This window comes from Scomber scombrus, chromosome 10, assembly GCF_963691925.1.
Source record: "Scomber scombrus chromosome 10, fScoSco1.1, whole genome shotgun sequence".
Classification (NCBI taxonomy): domain Eukaryota; kingdom Metazoa; phylum Chordata; class Actinopteri; order Scombriformes; family Scombridae; genus Scomber; species Scomber scombrus.
Window position 1 is genome coordinate 23,814,124 of NC_084979.1, and position 11,670 is coordinate 23,825,793.

The 11,670-nt window shown below is 35.6% G+C and overlaps 1 protein-coding gene across 1 annotated transcript; it reads left to right on the top strand.

Annotated features, from left to right (window-relative positions):
- The first annotated feature begins 2,687 nt into the window (after positions 1 to 2,687).
- LOC133987839 (acidic mammalian chitinase-like) lies at positions 2,688 to 6,114 on the top strand. The gene is made up of 11 exons (XM_062427307.1): positions 2,688 to 2,807; positions 2,889 to 2,915; positions 3,019 to 3,223; positions 3,343 to 3,399; positions 3,490 to 3,655; positions 4,491 to 4,615; positions 4,713 to 4,836; positions 4,945 to 5,127; positions 5,273 to 5,389; positions 5,488 to 5,620; positions 5,719 to 6,114. Exons 1-11 carry the CDS (start codon positions 2,783 to 2,785, stop codon positions 5,922 to 5,924), a joined length of 1,368 nt encoding a protein of 455 aa, XP_062283291.1. The 5' UTR covers positions 2,688 to 2,782; the 3' UTR covers positions 5,925 to 6,114.
- The last annotated feature ends 5,556 nt before the right edge of the window (positions 6,115 to 11,670 follow it).

The window sequence follows — 11,670 nt, forward strand, 5'->3', positions numbered from 1 at the left end:
TGATTTGGAATGTGTAACCATCACAATTTTTTAACTTTTACACATTTTTTATTTGCACCTGCAAGTCTTAATATAACTTTAAATGGTTTGTTTCTATCGCTGCAATGTTATCCTTATGGATTATCTTTGTAAACAACCCACTTACTTCGTGCAATTGTACAGCATATATGTAAATGTGTTGTGTTATCTTGTGAAATCTTAATCTCTCTTTTGACCTTGTGTTCAATATGGAAACCCACAAACATAGTCAATGCATATAGAAAAAACCCAAAAACAATGATATGCCATTTCTCTTACAGTTTAGATGACTTATAATCCATAACATGTCCAACTCTGACTGCTAATATAAAACATTGCAGTTCTCACTTTTGAAACCTAAATGCACTTTTTTTTCTCTCAAAGAAACCAAACAGGCATCATTCACGAGTTTATTTGGGAATTTGAAAGACTGACTTTACTTTGTCAACAAAGTGCTAAGCTATATCTTCGGGGTTGAAATTAATTCAGGATGTACACTGTTCTGACTTGAAATGCCTTTTAAGAGGCAACAGTTTCATTACAGCAGATTAGAGTGAAGATTTGTGTGGATTGTGTTTATATTCTTCCCGTTGCAAATTAAACTCATTTTGCAATTTTTTCTGTTTTTTTAACCCACAAAGTAACAGATTCGAACCGTAGGTAAATCACAGTGATTAATTAAATGTTCCCTTAAAAGGATGTTTCACCAAAATGTAATCTAGCCATGCAGATAGCTTGTGCTTCGGTTTTAAAACAGGTTTTTCTGAGATCTTTTGTTGCCACCTCAACACAGTGAAAGCTCAATTTTGTTTAAAAAATGCAACAGTAAACTTTTTTTTTGAGAAAGTGTCCTGATTTCTCTGAATAATCCACACAAAACAGAGTGTTATCAAGAATATTGGGGACACTGTTGATATTTCCTATTACACTAATCGACACACTGCAGATTCTTTTTTTAAATGTACCTTTTCAGTGCTTCAAGCAAAACACAAACAAAATCAATTTCACCTCCAGTGTATTTTGGTGGCGGCAGGAATGTCAGTGAGCAATAAATCTAATCTCCAAGGTTACAGTAGATACTAGTGCAAGTATGAGAGAAAACATGAATTTGAACAGTGATGTTAAGCTACTATAATAGCTTGTCTGAAAACAGAGCAGAGGGCAGGAAGTTTATAGTTTCAGATATTGATCCAACCAACTGTGCCCATCTGATCTACATCTTTTCTGACATTAAGATTAAATGGCAGCTGGTCCCCAGCCGTGCAACTGGCGTACAGCTCCATCACTCCTTCAGTGGACTCAAAACCAGGTCAGAGCTTTAGCCTATAAATATTTTGGAAATTGTCTTTGATGTTGAATGTTGGGGTAGTTAATAATTATTACTGAATGCATATATATGAAATCTTTTTCTTTCTTTTTTGGTCTTCTCTGAGGTTTTCGTGATGAGATACTGGAGAGACCAAGGAGCTCCTCTTAACAGGCTCACGGTTGGTTTTGCCACATATGGACGCACATTTCACACATATGCAGCAGCTAACAGTGTTGGAGCGCCTGGTAGTGGACCAGCCTCAGCTGGGCCCTACACCCGTGAAGCTGGGATTTTGTCTTACTACGAGGTCAGTGAAGGTTCAGTGCTGAGACACATTTTATTACACCACAGATTAATTTAATACTATCATGTTGAGGATTCTTGAGCATCATTTTCTTTCATTTATACAGATTTGCACCTTCCTTCAAGGAGGCAGTGTCCATTGGATTGATGAGCAGAAGGTGCCATATGCCATTAAAGGCAATGAGTGGGTTGGGTTTGATAACAAGCAGAGCTTTGACATCAAGGTAATAAATACATCATTTCCCCTCACATCTATGTTTATGATGATTATACAGTATACACAAAATAAAACCAGATACCAAGTGCTACTGGTCTACTATCAGCACTGTGGCTGATCACAATGAAGCTGCACACTCAGCACATACAGTTTTTAATACTACAGGTTGGGCAGAAGGTGGCACTCTAACTTTCAACTGCGCCTTCTTCTTTGAATGTATAGAATTACATTTTCTACCAAGTTATCAGTTACATGTCGTGCATATAATAACATTTTCTAGATTAGTGTTAGAAAGCCAAATCACTGGTGCACAAATCAAGTAGACCCAGATCTTACATGCTAGTGCAACCAAACCTCACATATATATTTGGGCTGTAACAGAAATAGTTTGAAATTTATTTACACTCTATATCAATGGTTCCCAGTCTGTGTGACGGGATCCCCCAAAGGGGTCATCAGAGGACTGAATGGACGAGAAGGAAAGAATGACAACAAAACCATTACATTTTTAATCTGAATGGAATGGAAATATTTTCATTTTCATAAACTAACATAATAAAGTCTAAATTACAGTTTAGAGTCAGTATTGCAGTAAACTAGTGTTTTCCATTCTTTACCTTAATTATATTAGTCTACTTTCTACTACATTATATTAAAAGCTATACTATAGGCTTATATAACCCTGTCTGACCTGACATAGCGCAAGACACTGACCTTGAAAATACACTGAAATTATGCCAGGTCTGTCTGAAGTCTGTCTTCAAACTACAGTACATCTAGTACCATTAGCTTTTTTTTAATTTGACTTATTTTTATTAACTTTCCAGTTAATGATTGTCACGGATTGTGTACTTTGTCATCAGTAAGGGGAAGCTCCTCAGTGCTCTACTTATGACATTTTGACAGTTGCAAAAGCTCATTGAAGCACAGCCACCATGAGCAAGCTAATTCTAATTGCAGGTAAGGCACAAAGAAAAGCTATGATTTTTTTTTCTTGAATTTTTACCCCATGTAAACTGACTATATGTTTAACTTTTGAAGGTCTCTTTCTCTGCTTTGGAAGTTTGGGTGAGTTTATAAACTTAAATTAATTATTACTTACATTAGATGTGTATTCAATTTATTATTATTCAAAGATTGATGGAAACAAATTCTATTCTTCCATGTTTAGTTTCATCTTCCAGTTTGGTGTGTTATTTCACCAACTGGTCCCAGTATAGACCTGGCAATGGGAAGTTTATGCCTTCAAATATTGATCCCAACCTGTGTACCCACCTGATCTATGCTTTTGCTGGTATTAACGACGGACATGAGTTGGTCAGCGCAGAGGCAAATGATGAGCAACTCTATAAATCTTTCAATGGACTCAAACAGAGGTAACCTCTTCAAATATTAATTTCTCACACTGTACTTGTAAACTCTAGCGCCCGAACATCAGCATTATCATTGTTGTACAAAATAACCATTGCAACACAATGTGTATATACTCCCTCAGGAATCCAAATCTTAAAACACTGTTGGCAGTCGGAGGCTGGGTTTTTGGAAGTGAAAAGTGAGATATTTAACATTTAAAAAAATAATAAAGATCATTATTATGTGAATATACTGTATGCCTTAAAAGCACCTTTCTTTTCTTACTCAGATTCTCTACTATAGTGTCGTCACCAGCCAACAGGAATACGTTTATTCAATCTTCTATTAAATTCCTGAGAGAACACGATTTTGATGGACTTGATCTGGACTGGGAATATCCTGCTGCAAGAGGAAGTCCTCCGCAGGACAAGCAGAGATTCACCACATTATGCAAGGTTAGATGCAAAATTACTGGTGTGATGTCGATCTGATGTTTAAAGGTTTGGGCTGTAAATTGTCTATATTGTCTACAAATCTCATGTGCAGAGTCAAACCAACAATGAACTTATGCTACTTGCAAGTAGTGTGTGTATTCAAAGCCTGATGTATGTCATAGACCTCAGTTGTCCAAAAACTATTAAACACATCAGTGAGCCACACTGTTGCACTGAGTGACAAGTTCCTTCTCCCAAGAGTATCCAAAGAGTAATAACAGTGAGCAAGTTTTCAAGTAACCATTCTCACTGCTGTCATTTGTTCCCTCTGCTGTCATTTGTTCCCTCTGCTGTAGGGTTTCCAAATAAGCTTTAGGCTGGTGTTCCTGTACTGTGAATCCATGGTTATTATAACTCACCTGATGACACTTATTATTTATATTTATGTTTTATATTTATTGTATTGTTTTTTGTTTTTGTGTTTGTTTTATGGTGTGAATTTGGTTGTCGACTGCTGTTGCAAATCAAATTGCCCCTCGGGGACAATAAAGACTTTCTAATCTAATCTAGTCTTCAAGGACAAGGAACATGTTACCCAGTGCATTGCAGCTCATTGTGTTTTTATAGTTTTATAGTTTTATAGGCCTACAGCAGAGGAATACAATGTATCAGGCTTTTGATACACATACAATACTTGTATTAACGATTAATTGTTTTTTGCACGTGATTAGTTAATAAGAAACTGAAAATCCCCCCCTTAACCCCCCATTTTTAAAAAAATAAGATACGATATAAGCAGTAAACTTTAAAATATTAAAGATATGACATGACTTTTCAACTCTTATATGGTGTACAGGAACTCCTACAGGCGTATGAGGCTGAGGGAAAAGCAACTGGCCGTCCCAGATTAATGATTACTGCTGCTGTGGCTGCTGCGAAAGATATTGTTGATGCTGGTTATGAAATCGCAGAGCTTGCAAAGTACACAAACATTTTATTCACCCAAATCATTCCAGTGATCAGCTGTCTCCCTTTTTCTTTTTTTTCCATTAACTTGATCTGACTTGCATTTTATCAGGTACCTGGATTTTATTAACGTGATGACATATGACCTTCATGGCACCTCAGAGAACATCACACGACATAACAGCCCCTTATACAATGGATCCCGAGACACTGGAAACTATGTTTACTTAAATACTGTGAGTACAGGGATTACCGGTTTACTGCATTGGAAATTTAAATCATTTAAATTTTTTTTTAACCCAACTATTTTTTTCTGTTTTTTTTACCGTCTATTTACATTTCAGGACTTTGCCATGAGGTATTGGCGGGACATGGGAACACCTGTAGAAAAGCTAAATATGGGCTTTGCATCATATGGGCGAACATTTCGACTGTCTACTCAGTCCAGTCAGGTTGGAGCACCAATCAGTGGTCCCGCTGCTGCTGGTACTTTTACAAGGGAGGCCGGCTTCTGGTCCTATTATGAGGTGAAACTGGCAACTAATTACTTAATTTAACTCTACTGTATGTTACTGATTAAAAATAAAAAATAAAAATAAAAGTTAAATAGTATGAAGTTTAAAATATATTAGGTTTTTTTTTTTTTTTAAATGACCTTTTTTATATTTTCAGATTTGTGGTTTCCTCCAAGGCGCCAGTGTCCAGCGGATTGAGGATCAGAAAGTGCCATATGCTGTCAAGCAAAATGACTGGGTTGGATTTGACGATAAAACCAGTTATGAGATTAAGGTAGTCATTAATTTATAGAAAAATATTTCTCAGTAATTATTTTGTAAAATAACAGTCTTACTCACATACACTGTTGGACTGTTTCTATCCTCCTTCAGGCTCGGTACCTAAAAGACAACGGATTTGGAGGAGCCTTCGTCTGGGCTCTGGATCTCGACGACTTTAACGGACAGTTCTGTGGACAAGGACCCTATCCTCTCATCAGCTATCTCCGCTCTCTAGTGGTTTCAGGTAAGCAGAAATTATATATTAGTTTAAAATTTTTTAATTCTGTTGCTGTTTCTAACGTTATTTAAAGAATACTAATGACTGACTCTTAATGTTTGCAGATCTTCCTTCTGGACCTATGATCGCTCCTCTCAATAAAAGCCCTGACCCTGATAACTTCTGTGCTACAAAGATTGATGGGACTTATGCCAAACCTGATGCAGCAAGTTCTTTTTACAATTGTGCCAACGGCATCATCACCTGGGTCCAACACTGCCCATCTACTTTAGTCTTTCAAGAAAGCTGTAAATGTTGTACTACGCCCTAAAGGCAAGCACACAATTATACATTTCACAAGCTTCAATAGCTGTTGGTACTAAGTATGTGTGATCAGTTCATTCAAGAATGTAGAGAATGTAGTGGTACTACAGAGTAGGCAGATTTAACTACTGTTTGTCTAAAAGCAGCAAATTAAAACATAAATCCTGCATTAAACATATAATGCCTTCCTTACAGAAGATTTGGATTCTGGGTTTTCTTTCCATTGCACCACATCATGAAGTATACTTGACTAGACTAACTGCGATTTATAATGCTGTATAATAAAAAGATACAAGTTGCACATTAAAGGGAACTAAGTATTTTTCAACATGGACCTGGAAACTGGTCTAGTATATCAGCAAGAGCATTTCATACAAAAGCCACAAAACGGGCTGCAATTTAATCCGATGGGGCATAAGTACACTACCTTGTCTTGTTTATTTCAATCACAGGCTCAGATTGTTTTAAGTTAAGATCATACAGAAACATGAAATGTTTCCCTTTTAGCTTTCACTTGATCTGCTCTGTTTATTGTTTCTAACCAAATCCCGCTAAGGATAAGTTAGATAACACTTAGCTATACTTTCTATACTCCAACACAACAAACTCCTTCCAGCACTACTCTCTCCAACTATGTCACTGTCATGGCTGAATATTTGACACTCGTGAGATTTGAAAACTGGAATGATGAAAGTTCCAGTGTCAAGGGGAACAAAGATAAATAAAAAATGAATACATAAATAAATACGTTTTTTTTATAGCAGCACGGCAGCGCTGCCAGTTGTCTAAAATATTAATGTACAGTTATTAAATTCAGTCATCTTCACATGCATTTGCATCAAAGCAGGTAAAAGTGTGTGCCATGCACTCTGACATACTTGATGCCCTAAAATGTAATGTATATGTAATGTAAATAGAAACATAAACAATTGGTAACTCAATTAGAAAAGGAATGCCCTAAATAATATCCCAGCAAAGATATGTCACACCCAGTGAGCAGGAAGTACTAGATTACAGCTCGTAATTTGCCTTGTATTGCTTTCACTTCACCTTTTTACCTACTTTTTCCCACAGCCACACGTGCCCTTATAAGTGTGGCAGTGAAAGAGTTAAATATTATTCTTAACGACCATAATGTCAGTTAAACACAGATAGGAAGCACTGATTTCATCTTATACATTCGGTTTAATAGTATTTTGCGAAAATACTACATCTGTTTGATACTCATTTTCCAAGGGCATTTTGTGCTTTCCAACACATAATACTGTTCAATATTGTGTGTCAATGGAGAGTAATAACAAATATACTGAAAAGCTGTTGGGTAATTGTTTCTTACCAGGGTGTGTGTGCAGTGTACACCATTGTTTCAGTCTATGCTTCATTTGATGGCACCATAAATCATTGAAGTTAACCTTTTGTGTGGGTGTGTTTTCATATGTAAACGTTAACCACTGTGTAAATAGGTGTGCCTTACAGTATATGATGAGGCTGCTGTTGCTCATATCTAATAATTCTAACCTTGTTTAGTGCAATTTTGTTAAAAAGAAACAAAAAAAAACAGTAAAGAGAAAGTGTCCTGATTTCTCTGAATAATCCACATAAAACACAGTGTTATCAAGAATATTGGTGACACTGTTGACATTTCCTATTACACTAATTACAAAAAAAACACTTTTCAGCGCTTCAAGCAAAACATAAAAAATCCATTTCACCTCCAGTGTATTTTGGTGGCTGCAGGAATGTCAGTGAGCAATAAATCTAATCTCCAAGGTTGGATACCAGTACAAGTATGAGAGAAAAAATGCAATCTGGTTGAACAGTGATGTTAAGCTACTATAACAGCTTGTCTGAAAACAGAGCAGAGGGCAGAAAGTTTATAGTTTCAGATATTGATCCTACGCCTTTTGTGACATCAGCTGGTGTCCACTAGCGCAACTGACAAACATCATTATCAGTCATTCAATAAGCTCAAAAAACAGGTCAGAGCTTTAGCCTATAAATATTTTTGAAATTGTCTTTGATGTTGAATTTTGAGTTAAGTTAAATAACCATTACTGAATTTCTATGATCCGCAGCAATCTAAGCTCAAAACCCTTTTTGGTAGTTGGTGGTTTCACCTTTAACATACAAACATAAGTTACATTCAGAGAGAGCAAAGACAAGTGCTGGACAATTTCATGTTGTTATTTTTCTGTTTTGCCCATTCATGTGGTATTTTGTGTTTTTGTGCAGTCCATTAATTAATTGATTCCATCAGCAGACACAAATTGACATGATAATGCACACATAAAACATGGATGCTTGCTTGTAAAAACATTTACCTTTTGCTTTACTTTTCATCACTGAACACCTACACAAAAAACTTTAATATTAATTTTAATTTATGCATATTTAGATTGCTGCCAACTTCCGCAGTCAGTAATTGCAAATTATAGTCACTGTGTGGGTCATACTCATCATCAAACAAAACAAAAAAAAACATGATAACCAAGCCAATAGTTAAAATATTCAAATATTTGTCTTTGGACACATGATGCTGCTCTGTTGGCACTATTAAAACTGATTATCTTAATCAGGGGTGTCAAACATGCGGCCCGTAGGCCAGAACCGGCCCGCCCAGTGGTAAAATCCACCCCACTAAATAACTTTGCAAAGTATGAAAATTGCAGAAAAGTAATTCCAATATTTCTGCCGCTTTTCCACCTTGACCAGAATACAATTGTCTGAAAAAACTATAAAAAACATATTGTCATATTTAAACCATTCATGTATTGAACATACAAAATGTTGTCACTTATAGTAAAGTTATAATATATATGATATATTATGTGTACGTTATTATGCAATGGTATTACTGGTCTGGCCAACTTGAGATCAAATTGGGCTGTTTATGGCCCTTAAACTAGAATGAGTTTGACACCCCTGCTCTAAATGCTCTGTGTGGGATGACTAGTCATTTCTTTAGTGGGATGCTGGTTGTTTGTGTGCATTTCATATAATGCTATCAGCAGTAATGAATCACCTTTTACTTAATCACTTCATATTATTCAGAATGTCAGAAAGTCAGCATGTACTGTATTATTATTACACCAATCATACCTATGTTTTTGGTTATTATAGACAAAAATCATATTAACATGTAGTTTTGTTTTAAACAAAATGTCAATCATACATAGAGAATAATACATAGGGATACTTGTTTGATTTGTTAAATAATGAATATTATGCATTTAATAGGCTACATTTATTAGAAGACTGCCTGATTCCTCACAATCATTATTAATGTTTTACCAAGTGATCACAGGAAAACACTGATATATACATTTAACCCTTTATCGGGCCAATAACTATATTTGGCAACTTCTGTAAACATCCAAAATAGTCTCCTTATGCCTCTCTGTGAGGTTGTAGAACCATGTGGATTCTTATATATAGACTTTTTGGAAACGGTTTTACCCTAGACCGGTAAGGAACCATATATGGTGCAACTTAAAAATGAAAAATTGTCATGTAACATCCCCTAATAACTCTCTAGGGTTGCAATTGAGTGCACTATAAAAGGGTTAAATATGCGAGTTTAATTATTTCTCTTCTAATTTTAACAATTTGTCTATTTCAGCATTTAAAAGCCATATAATATTACATTTGTCATATTTTTGTATGATAATATTAGAGTTTAAAATTTAAGTTCCTGACTCCTTTTTTATTTTTTTTTTATTTTTAAGGTCTTTGAATGGGAAGCTTGGCATTGCATACTGTTCAATGGCGCACTGTAATCAAGGGTATAACTTGACACTGCAACTCTGATTGTGTCTTCTAGATGTTTATCAGTATGGTGTGTTCAGTGTTTGTTTATATCTGAAAAGGTTGATTCACATAGGCTGAATCAAAAAGACAAGCAACTTGAAAATCTGCTGTGAATACACCTTTGTACTTTTTGTGGGTCCACAAGGCACCAAAAGTTTTGTGAGCTCTGATGGGCTTTGAAGTGAATGTCACTTTGCAACGTGAGAATTTCCATCTCTGCCTCACAAGCATTCAAGTTGAATGCACATAGTTTATCAGCAATGCATGTCATGTCCACTTGCATGAAAGGATTTGAAATGAATGACACACATGGCTATAGCTTATCAAAGTTAGAGAACATGTCTTCGAACTCTTGCCCAAGTCTTTTTATGAGTTTATGAGAGTCCTTTTTTGCATCACTGTTGAAGGCCCCAGATGCAGAAGCACTGTCATTCAGCACTGACTGCACAGAAGGAAAGTGCCACAATTTCTTTCTTTGTAAATGTACAAAGAAAATCTTGGTTTTAAATGTGTTTAAAGCACTATCCTGTTAGAGACAGTCCTACCTTTGCCTTGCAGTTCACAGTTCAAATGGTTCAGTTTCCCAGTGATGTCTGTTTGAAATGCAAGGTGTAGTATCTACTCAATGTCCTGAAGCAGCGAGGTGTCCTTCCCTCTGGATTCCATGAACTCTTTGATTTCACCCCAAAGCAATAAAAAGAAAATGTGCAAAAACCTTCCCCTGCTGGGCTTTTGCATTTCAGTATGAAGTAAGTTTATCATATTCAGCTGACAGTTCCTCCAACAGTACCTTGAATGACCTGTGTTGTTTTGTTTTGGAGCGGATGCTGTTTATCTTCTTCATTACACGATCAAAGCCCATCACTTTTGAACATATCACCTGCTGGTGAATGATGCAGTGGTAATGCAGAAATTTGGGGAAATGTGGGTCACCTTCACATTGTACGTCAAAGCCTTGTGACGGCCAGTCATCGCGGGGGCACACGCTGTTGTCATAGACACCTGCTTTTCCAAATTTTCTCCATGAAATACCCCTTCACTTTGTCGTAGGTATCAATCCCCCTTGTTGTTCTGTTAACAAGGTTTTTTTTCCAATGTTCTGCTATTGTTTACTGCATAGTTAGCTTATCATCATAGCTAGCTAGCTGCCATAGAACAAATACACGTGGACAGGGGATGCACTACATAACGTCAAGCTAAACTTTGACCCCAGACAAGATCCTAATGTTGTGCACTCATTTAGGGTGCTTTCATGAGCGCTAATTAACACCAAGGATGTATATTTTAAAGTGTTTTTGGTTGTTTTACTATGACCATGTTTTTATTGGATGGTTTTTCTTCAGGGAGCAGGATGGACACACATGAGATTATTTTATCTTCCATAGTAACATGAGAAATAACTCAATTTAATTTTTAATCACATTTTTATTTCATTATATTTCTTAAAATGTATTTCATTTTATTACATTTTCATTTTTATTTCTCGTATCAGTCTCAATTTATTTTTTACTATCCACTGTCTACATCTTCTATCTTATAGGCGTGTCAGTCTGAAGCACTTCAAATTGCATGAACTTGTATGAAAGGTGCTATATGAATAAAGTTTGATTGATTGATTCAAAATTTTAAAAAACTAAAAAATATCAAAAGTTGCTGTATATTCTTTTATTATTATTATTATTATTATTACTATTCTAGTTGGCTTGTTTTTCTTGCTGTAGGGTTGTTTAAAGCTCTTGCTATTTTGTGAAAGTGAAATATCATTCTTAGAAAACACAAGTGTGAGTAAACTATAACCTTTCATTTTGTTTTTAATATAACATAAATTATGGCAATGATATCATTATATTATGTTCATAATGTAAAATATATCATATAACAAAAAACACACTGTTAAACATTCTTAATGATATCATGAAACAATGTTTAAAGACTGCAAATCCAAA